General features: G+C 41.9%; 1 protein-coding gene across 4 annotated transcripts in view; it reads right to left on the minus strand.

Moving 5' to 3' along the window:
* Positions 1 to 14,241, minus strand: part of col4a4 (collagen, type IV, alpha 4) — a 161,886-nt gene that overhangs the window by 122,956 nt on the left and 24,689 nt on the right. For all 4 annotated transcript variants that reach the window (XM_020503910.2, XM_031790323.1, XM_020503913.2 and 1 more), the window contains exon 3: positions 6,767 to 6,809. In XM_020503910.2, the coding sequence (XP_020359499.1) occupies positions 6,767 to 6,809 (43 nt within the window). The remainder of the gene's footprint in view (positions 1 to 6,766; positions 6,810 to 14,241) is intronic.

Raw genomic sequence — 14,241 nt, forward strand, 5'->3', positions numbered from 1 at the left:
TCAAACACATGGTCTCCAATCCATTTACTCTGTTCCAGCCATTATGATGAGCAAATAAAAGTAGCATTTTCAGAGAAAGAAGCATCATTACTGGCACAAAATACAACAAGTTGGGTACTTTACAAGTGACGTTGCTTGTTTTTTCGCATTTCGTATGTAAACTTCCGACTTCCGACTTCAACTGTACAACTGTAAAACCAACTGTAATAGCGCTCAACACAAATATTTAAGAATAGAAAAAGGACAGGGCCATATAATTCTGTCTTTCTTTTTTAGAAATGCTGGTTTTCTTATCCACCAGATAGTTGGCCATAGCCTCGTATGAAACATCCTGTAAGCTTGTGAGGCTATCAAACATCTCCAATCCAAAGTTAAATCTAGAATTGGCTTCCTATTTCACAACAAAGCATCCTTCACTCATGCTGCCAAACATACCCTCGTAAAACTGACTATCCTACCGATCCTCGACTTCGGCGATGTAATTTACAAAATAGCCTCCAATACCATACTCAATAAAGTGGATGCAGTCTATCACAGTGCCATCCGTTTTGTCACCAAAGCCCCATACACTACCCACCACTGCAACCTGTACGCTCTCGTTGGCTGGCCCTCGCTTCATACTCGTCGCCAAACCCACTGACTCCAGGTCATCTACAAGACCCTGCTAGGTAAAGTCCCCCCTTATCTCAGCTCGCTGGTCACCATAGCAGCACCCACCTGTAGCACGCGCTTCAGCAGGTATATCTCTCTGGTCACCCCCAAAGCCAATTCTTCCTTTGGCCGTCTCTCCTTCCAGTTCTATGCTGCCAATGACTAGAATGAACTACAAAAATCTCTGAAACTGGAAACACTTATTTCCCTCACTAGCTTTAAGCACCAGCTGTCAGAGCAGCTCCCAGATTACTGCACCTGTACATAGCCCATCTATAATTTAGCCCAAACAACGACCTCTCCCCCTACTGTATTTCTTTATGTATTTTGCTCCTTTGCAACCTATTATTTCTATTTCTACTTTGCACATTCTTCCACTGCAAATCTACCATTCCAGCATTTTACTTGCTATATTGTATTTACTTCGCCACCATGGCCTTTTTTTGCCTTTACCTCCCTTATCTCACCTCATTTGCTCACATTGTATTTTGACTTATTTTTCTACTGTATTATTGACTGTATGTTTGTTTTACTCCGTGTGTAACTCTGTGTTGTTGTATGTGTTGAACTGCTTTGCTTTATCTTGGCCAGATCGCAATTGTAAATGAGAACTTGTTCTCAACTTGCCTACCTGGTTAAATAAAGGTGAAATAAATAAATATCCAAGATGCTTCAAAAGATTTGCAAGTATGTGTGTGTGCGTGTTAGATGGATACAGAAGATTACTTCTGATCCAAGATAGAATGATTCATGGATATGCATGCACATTCTTTTTTTGCATATGAAAACCAAGCAATGAGAGTTGGAGGTTAATCTTAAATCAAAAGGAGAGATAACTGCGCCTCTGTCTGCATGCCTGGCCGGTGCTGGGTTTACATAACCCCACCGGAATGTGGTAACACCATCAACACAAACAAGACCGGGGGAAAATATCAATCTATCGCACAGTATTCCCTCTAGGCATAACAGAAAAGTGCTTATAGCCTTCTCATTCCATATGAAGTGCCTGCATGAGTGTGTGTATGTGTGCATGCGTCCGTGCATATGACATGACCTGTGTCTATGCACAGGTCTGAGATTTTTAGCAGGTCGGTATTTCATGCTGGTTGTGTCTAGAGTGCATCATGTTTCACCCTGTCCATTGTATTCTGATCAGAATGGGGGAATGAGTGAGAGAAAGAGAGAGAGACTAAGAGAGATAGATAGGGGTGAAAGACTAGGGAGAGGCCATACCGCCTGGTATGGCAACTGCTCGGCATCTGACCGTAAGACGCTACAGAGGGTAGTGTGTACGGCCCAGTACATCACTGGGGCCAAGCTTCCTGCCATCCAGGACCTATATACTAGGCAGTTTCTTTTGGAAAGCCCAAACAATTGTCAGACTCCAGGCACCCAAGTCATGGATTGTTCTTTTTGCTACCGCACTGCAAGCTGTACCAGAGTACCAAGTCTAGGAACAAAAGGCTCCTTAACAGCTTCTACGCCCAAGCCATAATACTGCTGAACATGTAATCCAATGGCCACCCGGACTATTTACATTGACCCCCCCCCCTCCCTTTTTTTTACACAGCTGCTACTCGCTGTTTATTATCTATGCATATTCACTTCACCCCTACCTACATGTACAAATTACCTCGACTAACCTGTACCCTCACACATTGACTCGGTACCAGTACCCCCTGTTTATAGCCTCGTTATTGTTAGTTTATTGTAACTTTTTTTAAAACATTTTTTACTTTAGTTTATTTGGTAAATATTTTCTTAACTCTTTCTTGAACTGCACTGTTGGTTAAGGGCTTGTAAAGTAAGCATTTCACAGTAAGGTCTACACCTTACACAGTAAGGTCTACACTTAGCGCAAATGACTAATAAAGTTGGATTTGATTTGAGTTACACATATAGTGTGTACACCTGTGGTTTTAAAGTGCTCCTATTCAATTTCAAATGAACAATTGAGTTTTAGGAAAGGTAGATTTTTCCATGTCCTTAGAAATAGAAAAACACTAGTTGAAGAAATCAATTGAGAGATTTCAGTGGAGCTGTATGGTTGACTGAATAAACTCAGCAAAAAAAGAAACATCCTCTCACTGTCAACTGCGTTTATTTTCAGCAAACTTAACATGTGTAAATATTTGTATGAACATAACAAGATGCAACAACTGAGACATAAACTGAACAAGTTCCACAGACATGTGACTAACAGAAGATTAATAATGTGTCCCTGAACAAAGGGGGGGTCAAAATCAAAAGTAACAGTCAGTATCTGGTGTGGCCACCAGCTGCATTAAGTACTGCAGCGCATCTCCTCCTCATGGACTGCACCAGATTTGCCAGTTCTTGCTGTGAGATGTTACCCAATTCTTCCACCAAGGCACCTGCAAGTTCCTGGACATTTCTGGGGGGAATGGCCCTAGCCCTCACCCTCCGATCCAACAGGTCCCAGACGTGCTCAGTGGGATTGAGATCCGGGCCCTTCGCTGTCCATGGCAGAACACTGACACGTTCACGCAGATGACCAGGGACCATGTGCATCTTTCCTCTGGTGTTTTTCAGTCAGTAGAAAGGCCTCCTTAGTGTCCTAAGTTTTCATAAGTGTGACATTAATTGCCTACCATCTGTAAACTGTTAGTGTCTTCACGACCATTCCACAGGTGAATGTTCATTAATTGTTTATGGTTCATTGAACAAGCATGGGAAACAGTGTTAAAACCCTTTACAATGAGGATCTGTGAAGTTATTTGGATTTTTACGAATTATCTTTGAAAGACAGGGTCCTGAAAAAGGGATGTTTCTTTTTTTGCCCTTTGTTCACCATGGCGCTGTCGATTATTGTTACAATGTCCGTTGATGCGTGTGAGTCCCCGTGCTGTGTGTTTTGGGATTTCGTGCCCTTATGGATTGTGCAGATGATTGTGGGTCTCGTCCCGTGTGTTAATCATGGTGCTCGTGTTATTTATTCAAGGTACTCCTTGATATTTTGTTTGGGTTCAACCCTGTGTTTTTGTTACGTGTTTGTTTGGTCTTCGTCCCCGTGCCCTTACACAGCACAACATAATTTGGGGTATAATAAAAAAAACTATTACGCATTCCTGCGCCTGTCTCCCGATCCTCATACCAGCGTGACAGAATAATCGACCATTAAGGGAGACAGCCTGTCCAGCGCCACCTCAACCGGTCCGTCCGACGCCACTGCTACTGGTCAGTCCGACGCAACTTCAACAGTGGCAACTGGCCTGTCCGATGATGACGCAACTTCGGCAGCTGCATCGGGTCCTGATCGACCCTCACTGCGTTCCTGTGATCGTCCACGGAGCCAAATGTCGTTGCACTGCGGAAAGGGCCAGGGGGGTGTTAATCATTGTGCGCATGTGTTATTCATTCAAGGTCCTCCCCACTCTTTTGTTTGGGTTTCAACTCAGTGTTTTTGTTTAGTGTTTGTTTGGTCTTCGTCCTTTGCACGCACGCCGTAAATTGGGTACAATAAAAACCTCTTATTACGCATTCCTGCGCCTGTCTCCTGAATCATTTATGCCAACGTGACAGACTCCCTGTTTAAATGAAGATAAAATATTATTATTTTTTGCTGAGAGACTAAAGGGACTTTTTGGACCAACATTACCCTAATGCAGTGAGCATTGAGAACAGCCAAGAGCCGAGCAGCCCTGCATCTCTTTCTCCTAAAGTGTACACAAGTACACTTCTCCCCACAAATGTAAAAGCATTGGATTTGTGTAGGCATGGGCTAGAGCAGGGCTTCCCAAACTCAGTCCTCGGGACCACAAGGTGTCCGAGTTTTGTTTTTGTTTTTTTGCCCTAGCACTACACAGCTGATTCAAATACTCAACTAATCATCAAGCTTTGATCATTTGGATCAGCTGTGTAGTGTTAGGGCAAAAACCAAAAACATGCACCCCTTGGGATCCCAAGGACTGAATTTGGGAAATGCTGGGCTGGAGGGAGTTTCCAGCCTATTTCATAAATCAGTAAATTCCTCTAAAATCCATGAAGGTCAGTTAAGTGTACAATTCGGCAGATGTTTGGAGGTGGGGGTGCTGCAATTTTTTTGTCCGCGCTACAGATGGCTACATCAGTCCGCTAATACAGGACTGGTAAAGGCCCAGTGCACTACGCATTTCTCTGGTATTTCAGGGGGTGTAGGAGCACCCTCAGCACCTCTATGTCCTGTGGCTATGCAATTTGAAAGAATGGACAGGCCTGGTCTGAACACAGGAGGTGGAGGTTAAAGTGTCAAAGCATGATCAGACTTCCTTCTACCTCATATACACTAGTAACAGGACAGATAGGTTATTATGCACATCAATGAACGTTAACAATCAAAGTAATTTAATGAATAAAGCACATATACAGTACCTGCAAGGGTTAGGCAAGTAAACACAACATGTGTTGCCTCTATTTGTGACTCTCTATTTGTGGCATATGTCACGCGTCACTACTTCACAGGAAAGCCATTTGAACTGTGTTTTTTTGGCAGAAATGCCTTCTGGAATATGTGAACTGTCATGTGCCTTAATAACAAACTTGTATGACATCTGTAAATACGAATACAAATTGTTAAATTACGAGTCTAGTTGGTTTAGCCATAGAAAAAGACAGGAACCTTCCCGCTTAGCATGATTGGCTGAGATAATGGCTGGGCTGGATGAGTTCGGATTGGTCTGCATGTGGTAAGCTTCTGTCTATAACATGAGTTGGTCAATATTTGTAGGTAATCCTTTCTTCTAACGTGGCCTTTTTTGGAAGATATCAAAGTGTTGCTCTCCACTTTCTAGAGGACTGAGTTTTGAAATCAGTAGAAGGCCAGGTGGAATTAGAGTTGGACAGCTAAGGAGATGGAGAAATTCTGCCTTTTGATTGCAAATATACAGAGGGAGTCAAAAAGAGAACACACAGAAAGCTGTATAAAACACCTGCCTCCAGATTACATCTTCAAACTAAAGGCAACCATGACATCCGTGACAGAGAGGAGAAGCGTCCATCCATATACATGGGTAAGATAGTCTAGCTAGCTACATTTTCAGATATTACACCTTTCTAATTTTGTCAGAAAGTTATTTTCATTTCAAGTTAAAGAGTACTGTTAGGTAGGTAGCTAGCTAACGTTACCTGGCTGGCTCGCCAGCTAAAGTTACGTGTATGATCTGACTCCACTATGCAAGTAACCATTTCCAAAGAATGTGCATGATGTCACTGCGACAACTGTCGATAGCTGGTAAATTTGCTCTGGGTATCTACTCCGATGCCAGAGTGCAGAATAACTGACAAATTTACGAATGTTCAAAACCAGTTGAATATGGCCGGTGTCAGTAAACGTTGGCAAACAAAGTGTAATTGAATTGCTAGTGTAATTGAATTGCTGCCAGCAGCACAGTTAGTCACCAACACTATGGATAACATGAAAACAGCCTAACCAGCTCTGCTAAGGAGAGTAAAATGGTCAGTGTGAGCTGTTCTCTCATGTGTCTGGAAGTAGCTAGCAAGCTAGCCAACGTTACCAGTTAGCTTGGGAGCATGACTGGTGTTATTAGGTCAGAACGCTCTGATCTACCCTACTCCTTGGCCAGAGCATCTAGTGTGTGTGCTCTGAAATTTTACAAATGGACAACCTGACAATGGTCTGAGTTTACGAACGCCCAGGGCGCAATCTGGCACTCCAGATTAAATTTACGAATACACCTGTAGTATAAACCAGCCTTTAGTCTTGAAATGTTTGGTTGTAAGTACATTGCCTCACATGTGAATCCTTAAAGAGATGGGCTAAGGCGTAAGAGGATGTGAATGAAGCTGAATGGGTGTAGACAAAGAAGAGCTCTCCAGTAGGTTTACCAAAACATTCAAGAGCCATTTTCTCAAAAGTGAAGTTACAATTTTATCAACTTTCAAAGCATAATTACTTTCCCATTGTTCCACAGCTGTATTGTATGATATACCATTTTCCAACTCAGTCTCTACTTTTATTCAATGTAAAAATCACCATTTCAAATTTTGCAACATTGAGACCGAATCAAGCCGGTCAGTCACATTTTATCACTCAGGCCAAAATTAATGTAAACCTATGAGATATTTCAAAGAATGTTGGTAGAAACCACTCACTTACCCCCATTACGGCCTGTCCAGCAACGACCATTATCACAAGCCACCTATAGAAGAGAAGACATTAAAGTTAGGGCCCATGTTTGCACCATTTGGTTTCAGAAGTGGAGAAGAGCAGACCTACGTTCCACACGTTCCATACCATTTGAAGTATTTTTGTGTTTTCTCTTGTCTACTTGTGCCATATGGGAATATGTTATTTTTGTGTTTTCTCTTGTCTACTTGTGCCATATGGGAATATGGCACAAGTAGACAAGAGAAAACACAAAAATAACATATTTCACCTTTTTGACTATTCTATAGGTTACATTGTACCAGGCAGGCTCAATCAAGCCCAGAGTATTAGAAAATATTTGTATTTGAATTCAGGTCTTAATAAAAGCTCCTAAAAAGCTAGATCCTTTCTTCTACAATAAACACACAATTTCCTATTAATTAAAGTTATTTACAGGTGCAAGCTGACTGTGTCAAAATTACTGAGTAGGGCCCTAAGTTAAGTTTTTGTGATAAATTGTTTGTCAGTTTTCTCATAAATAAGAAGTTTGGGAACCACTGCTGTAAGGAATTCTTTCCAAATAATAATAAAAAATAACAAATGTACAGAAAAGTCAGTGCGAAGGCCAAATTACAGAGGAAAAACTTTTGAGGCTAATTAAATTCCTTCAATCTGGAAAAAACCCAAGGTTTGCTGGCATACCAGTAGAGGTCTATCAAGCATTTTTTTTATATACTCAAAGCTCCATTGTTAGGTTGTTTTAACTACTCCTATGAAATGTTAGTCTGTCAGGTACTTAGCAGGAAGGTCTGATTTCACTATTATTATAACAAGACCCAGATGGCAAATGTATAGATCCAGTCTTAAAAATAGGAGGCCTCTTACACTTCAATGTTGTAATGTAAAAAATGCATAGCACTCAGAATTGAAAAGGTTTACCAGATATTGTTCATCCTGATCAGACAGGTTTTTTACATGGACGATACATTGGAGATAAATATACGACAGCTTCTAGAAGTAATACAACATCATGAAACATCTAAGAAGCCAAGCCTGGTATTTATAGTGGATTTTGAAAAGGCCTTTGATAAAGTAAGAATGGATTTTATTCATAAATGCCTGGATTTTTTTCAATTTTGGTGACTCTCTTATAAAATGGGCAAAAGTCATGTATAGCAACCCCAGGTGTAAAATAGTAAATAGCGGTTACTTCTCAGAGAGTATTGAATTGTCAAGAGGAGTTAAACAAGGGTGTCCGCTGTCACCATAACTATTCGTCATGGCCATCGAAATGCTAGCTATTAAAATTAGACCAAATAACAACATTAGAGGATTAGAAATTCAAAGCTTAAAAACAAAGGTGCCTTGTATGCCAAAATCTCACGTTTTATATTAAGTCTGCAAGCTACATCTCATTGAAAATCTAGATAACTTTTCTGGACTAAAACCCAATTATGATAAGTGTACAATATTACGTATTGGATATTTTAAGAATTCTACTTTTACATTACCCTGCAGTTTACCTATAACATGGCCTGACGGTGAAGTAGACATACGTGGTATTCAAATCACAAGATATATAAATGAGCTCTCCACAATGCATTTGAATAGAAAACTTGTAAAAATAGACAAGATCCTGCAACCACGGAGAGGTAAATACCCGTCTATTCAAGGAAAAATTGCCCTGATTAACTCCTTAGTCATATCTCAGTTTACTCACTTACTTAAGGTGCTACCTACTCCTGATGATACATTTCTAAAATGTGTAATTCTGCCCCTGGACAAGGCAATTAACCCACTGTTTCCTGGTAGGCCGTCTTTGTAAATAAAAATGTGTTCTTAACTGACTTGCCAAGTTAAATGAAAATACAAAATAAAAAATTATTTAAAAATTATGAGCACATTTTTTTTTCTCGATTTATCTGCCTATCTAATATAATGAATAGGGTGGGTTGAGATTATTAAATATAAAAGCACTAAACATCTCTCTAAAATCTTCACTTATTCAAAAGTTTTACTTGATCCATAAATGGTTCTCAAGTAGATTACTAAGAAAAGCTCAGTAATCTACTGTCTTTTTGACTTTGTGCAGATATCCATATCTCATTTTCTATGAATTGAAAATTATACTTTTTTCAAAGTATACAGTGGGGAGAACAAGTATTTGATACACTGCAGATTTTGCAGGTTTTCCTACTTACAAAACATGTAGAGGTCTGTACTTTTTTTAAACATATGAACACTTCAACTGTGAGAGACAGACTCTAAAGCAAAAATCCAGAAAATCACATTGTATGATTTTTAAGTAATTACTTAGCATTTTATTGCATGACATAAGTATTTCATACATCAGAAAAGCAGAACTTAATATTTGGTACAGAAACCTTTGTTTGCAATTACAGAGATCCTACGTTTCCTGTAGTTCTTGACCAGGTTTGCACACACTGCAGCAGGGATTTTGGCTCACTCCTCCATACAGACCTTCTCCAGATCCTTCAGGTTTCGGGGCTGTCGCTGGGCAATAGGGACTTTCAGCTCCTTCCAAAGATTTTCTATTGGGTTCAGGTCTGGAGACTGGCTAGGCCACTCCAGGACCTTGATATGCTTCTTACGGAGCCACTCCTTAGTTGCCCTGGCTGTGTGTTTCGGGTCGTTGTCATGCTGGAAGACCCAGCCACGACCCATCTTCAATGCTCTTACTGAGGGAAGGAGGTTGTTGGCCAAGATCTCGCGATACATGGCCCCATCCATCCTCCCCTCATTACGGTGCAAGCATCCTGTCCCCTTTGCAGAAAAGCATCCCCAAAGAATGATGTTTCCACCTCCATGCTTCACGGTTGGGATGGTGTTCTTGGGGTTGTACTCATCTTTCTTCTTCCTCCAAACACGGCGAGTGGAGTTTAGACCAAAAAGCTCTATTTTTGTCTCATCAGACCACATGACCTTCTCCCATTCCTCCTCTGGATCATCCAGATGGTCATTGGCAAACTTCAGATGGGCCTGGACATGCGCTGGCTTGAGCAGGGGGGCCTTGCGTGCGCTGCAGGATTTTAATCCATGACGGCGTAGTGTGTTACTAATGGTTTTCTTTGAGACTGTGGTCCCAGCTCTCTTCAGGTCATTGACCAGGTCCTGCCGTGTAGTTCTGGGCTGATCCCTCACCTTCCTCATGATCATTGATGTCCCACGAGGTGAGATCTTGCATGGAGCCCCAGACCGAGGGTGATTGACCGTCATATTGAACCTCTTCCATTTTCTAATAATTGCGCCAACAGTTGTTGCCTTCTCACCAAGCCGCTTGCCTATTGTCCTGTAGCCCATCCCAGCCTTGTTCAGGTCTACAATTTTTCCCTGATGTCCTTACACAGCTCTCTGGTCTTGGCCATTGTGGAGAGGTTGGAGTCTGTTTGATTGAGTGTGTGGACAGGTGTCTTTTATACAGGTAACGAGTTCAAACAGGTGCAGTTAATACAGGTAATGAGGGGAGAACAGGAGGGCTTCTTAAAGAAAAACTAACAGGTCTGTGAGAGCCGGAATTCTTCCTGGTTGGTAGGTGATCAAATACTTATGTCATGCAATAAAATGCAAATGAATGACTTAAAAATCATACAATGTGATTTTCTGGATTTTTGTTTTAGATTCTGACTCTCAACGTTGAAGTGTACCTATATTAAAAAATTACAGACCTCTATATGCTTTGTAAGTAGGAAAAGCTGCAAAATCGGCAGTGTATCAAATACTTGTTCTCTCCACTGTATCTCTTTTTCAAACAAGCATTGCAGAGTTGGCTACAATTTCAATACCCTGAAAGCTCTGCAGATTTTGTTGTGGGGATACAGAATCAATAGATCATTTATTTTGGTATTGGCCTAAGATAGCCTGTTGTTGGTTACTACATGATTCCATATGTGTTATTTAATAGTTTTGATGTCTTCACTATTGTCTTCACAACTCTACAAAAAGTAGGTGTCCTAAAACTTTTGACCGGTAGTGTAGGTTCAGAACTTTGTGAAAAAGAACAGTTAAAATATATGGCAAATATAAATCAAACTGGATGGTCTTCAGAAATAGATGGGAGGGGTTGAGGGAAACGGAAGGATAGGAGTAAAAACAAACAAAAGATACCTATTGTAAAATAGATTGTGTTCTTAAAATGAATATAGTATGTATAAGCTGGAAGTAGAAGCCTAAGTGTTGTTGTTCATTAGTTTACTCCAAATAGGGGAAGGGTGGTAGGGTTATGGTAAAATAATGAAGGAAAATGTACTTTGGACTCGTTAACGTTTTCCACATGTTGTTAGGTTGAAGCCTTATTCTAAAACATATTAAATTGTTTTTTTCCCCATCAGTCTAAACACAACACACTGTAATGACAAAGAAAAAAGGCCAGGTCATCTGATGCAGCACTCCATCACTCTCCTTCTTGGTCAAATGGCCCTTAAACAACCTGGAGTTGTGTTTTGGGTCATTGTCCTGTTGAAAAACAAAATGAGAGTCCCACTAAGCGCAAACCAGATAGGATGGCGTAAAGCTGCAGAATGCTGTGGTAGCCATGCTGGTTAAATCACAGACAGCTCCCACACAACATCACACCCAGAGCATATCAGACAGCTTTTTCTCTACCACATCTATGGATAACTACCGCAAGCTCTGAACCTTTACACCGGATCATCGCAGCTAGCTAGCTGCTATCCGAGTGGCTACTCCTGGCTAACGTCTCCGTCCCGAAGCAAGCACCAGTTAGCCTGGAGCAAGCCTCAAGCTAGGCCCATCTCCCAGCTAGCCAAAGAGGTCCACCAGGCAATTCTTGGGCTACAATACCTCTTTTGCCAATTGGCCTGGACTCTTTACTGCCAACACGGAGCCCCGCCGATCCATCACGACTGGTCTGCTGACGTAGCCGTCCAAGGTGGTCTCAACAGGCTCTTCCGTTGCAACATCGCCGGATGCCCATCTGCTAGCCCCGGTCCACTAGCTATCTGAATCGCATTGTCTCCAGCTCGCCTAGCGTAGCAGCGACAACGGAATTTGGCTCCCTGACTCATCTAGTGCTACTCATTGGACCCTATGATCACTTGGCTACACATGCATCTCCCTAATGTCAATATGCCTCAACTATTGCTGTTTTGGTTCGTGATTGTTTTATTTCACTGTAGAGCCAATAGCCCCACCCAATATGCCTTAGATAGTCCTTTTGTTCCAACACCCACACATGTGGTGACCTCACCTGGCTTATCTGGTGCCAGTAGACAAAACCTCTCCCATCGTCACTCAATGCCTAGGTTTACCTCCACTGTACTCACATCCTACCATATATTAATTGGAATGCCATCAGAGGATGGACTGTTTAAAGTAAGACCGGAATGGAGCCCAAGCCTCATCAAACAGTTTGGGGTTCCCACGTGAATTGAATTGAATTTTTTCTAGTTTCAGAGAGCACAACACATCCCTCACCCAATATTTATAAGATGGGGGAGCTGCCATCTTCCAGTTCTGTAGTATTAGCCGTCTAGCTAAAAGAGTTGTATAAGCAACAGTGTCCGACTGGATTCTTGATAGGGGGGTACCCATGGGCAGTACTCCAAAAAGGGCTGTAAGGGGAGACGGATCTATAACAATGTCATATATATCAGAGAAACATTTAAATATTAATTCCCAGAAACCTGACAGTTTATGACAGCCCCAAAACATATGCAACAGTGTGGCTGGTTCCACTTTACATCTGACACAGGTAGGATCAAAATCTGAGAATATTCTTCCAAGTTTGGCCCCCGACCAGTGGATACGGTGAACCACCTTGAATTGAATGAGGCTGTGTCTAGTGCTAAAAGAGGACGAGTGCACTCTGTGCAGCACAGATTCCCAGGCGTCTTCCCCAAGTTCCTCCCCCAAATCCTTTTCCCATCGAGTCTTTAAAGGCACCAAAGAAGGGTTCTGTAAGTCATGAATGAATGCATATACATCTGAAATTGCGCCCCTAGGAAGCTTGTTCAGCTCCAAGATGCTCTCTATAGCTGTATTCGCAGGCCTGTTGGGAAATCCAGGTGTGTTAGCCCTGACAAAGTTTCTAGTCTGGAGATAGCGGAAAAAGTGGGATTGGGGGAGATTGAACTTTTCCTGCAGCTGAGAAAAAGAGGCAAATGTATCATCAAAGAATAATTGCGCTGGCGAGGAGAGGCCTAGTGAGTGCCAAATGCCAAAAGCCCCATCATTCAAAGATGGAGGAAATAAAATGTTCAGATTGATTGGGCCTGATAGAGAAAAGCCTCGGAGGCTAAAGGCTAAACGGAACTGATTCCACATTTTAAGAGACTGCTTTACAATTGGGTTGACACACCTTTTGCCTAGGGACACTGGGAGAGACGAGCACAGCACAGAGGAAAGTGCTGCAGGTTTACACGATTCAGACTCCATCTGGACCCAGAGTGGTCTAGGGCCAGTAGGATCAGTCTGCAGCCAGTACAGAACGGCTCTGAAATTTGCAGCCCAGTAGTATGTCTGAATATTTGGTAGAGCTAAACCCCCCAATGACCTAGGCTTCTGTAAATGTTTTCTACCAATCCGTGGTACCTTGCCATCCCAAATAAAATGCATGAATGTTTGATCCAGTGAAATAAAAAAAGATTTTGGAATAAAAATGGGTAAACATTGAAATAAATATAGAAATTTGGGCAACACATTCATTTTAATGACATTAATCCTTCCGATAAGAGAAAGGGGTAGCGAATTCCACAAAGTAAAAGATTGTTTCAATCTGTCTGCTAGAGCAACAACGTTTTCCTGAAACAAATTTGAATATTTCCTTGTCACTTTTACTCCCAAGTAAGTGAATTGATCCCGGACAATCCTAAACTGAGAACTTGTAAAAGAGCACTTTAAAGCAACCTTGTTTACCAGAAAAAGCTCACTCTTGCCTAGATTCAGCTTGTACCCTGAGATTGATCCAAACTTTTTAAGAACAGATAGGGCACGTGGCAATGAGGTATCGGGGTTGGAGATAAACAAAAGGAGGTTGTCAGCATATAGCGAGACTTTCTGCTCCCAGCCCGCCCTGATTATGCCTTGAATGGCATCATTAGAGCGTAGTGCAATGGCGAGAGGCTCGATTGCCAAAGCAAACAACAAGGGGGAGAGTGGGCAACCCTGTCTGGATCCGCGGTGCAAGGGAAAATAGTCAGAGGACAAGTTATTAGTCCGTACCGAATCCATGGGGGAAAAATAAAGAATCTTTATCCACGCAATGAATTTGGGGCCAAAGCCAAATCTATAAAAGGGCAGCTGTTAGGTAATCCCACTCAACGCGGTCAAACGCTTTTTCGGCATCAAGTGAGACCACCACCTCCGGGTCCTCCGACGCTGGGGAGTACATTCATAAGGCGCCTAATATTGAAAAATAAATGCCTATTTCTCACAAAGCCAGTCTGGTCAGAGTGGTGGTGCAGCAAGCAGCAAGCCTTCCATACGGATGGCTAAAAGCTTAGCTA

The sequence above is a fragment of the Oncorhynchus kisutch genome, linkage group LG15 (genome assembly GCF_002021735.2).
Source record: "Oncorhynchus kisutch isolate 150728-3 linkage group LG15, Okis_V2, whole genome shotgun sequence".
Classification (NCBI taxonomy): Eukaryota; Metazoa; Chordata; class Actinopteri; order Salmoniformes; family Salmonidae; genus Oncorhynchus; species Oncorhynchus kisutch.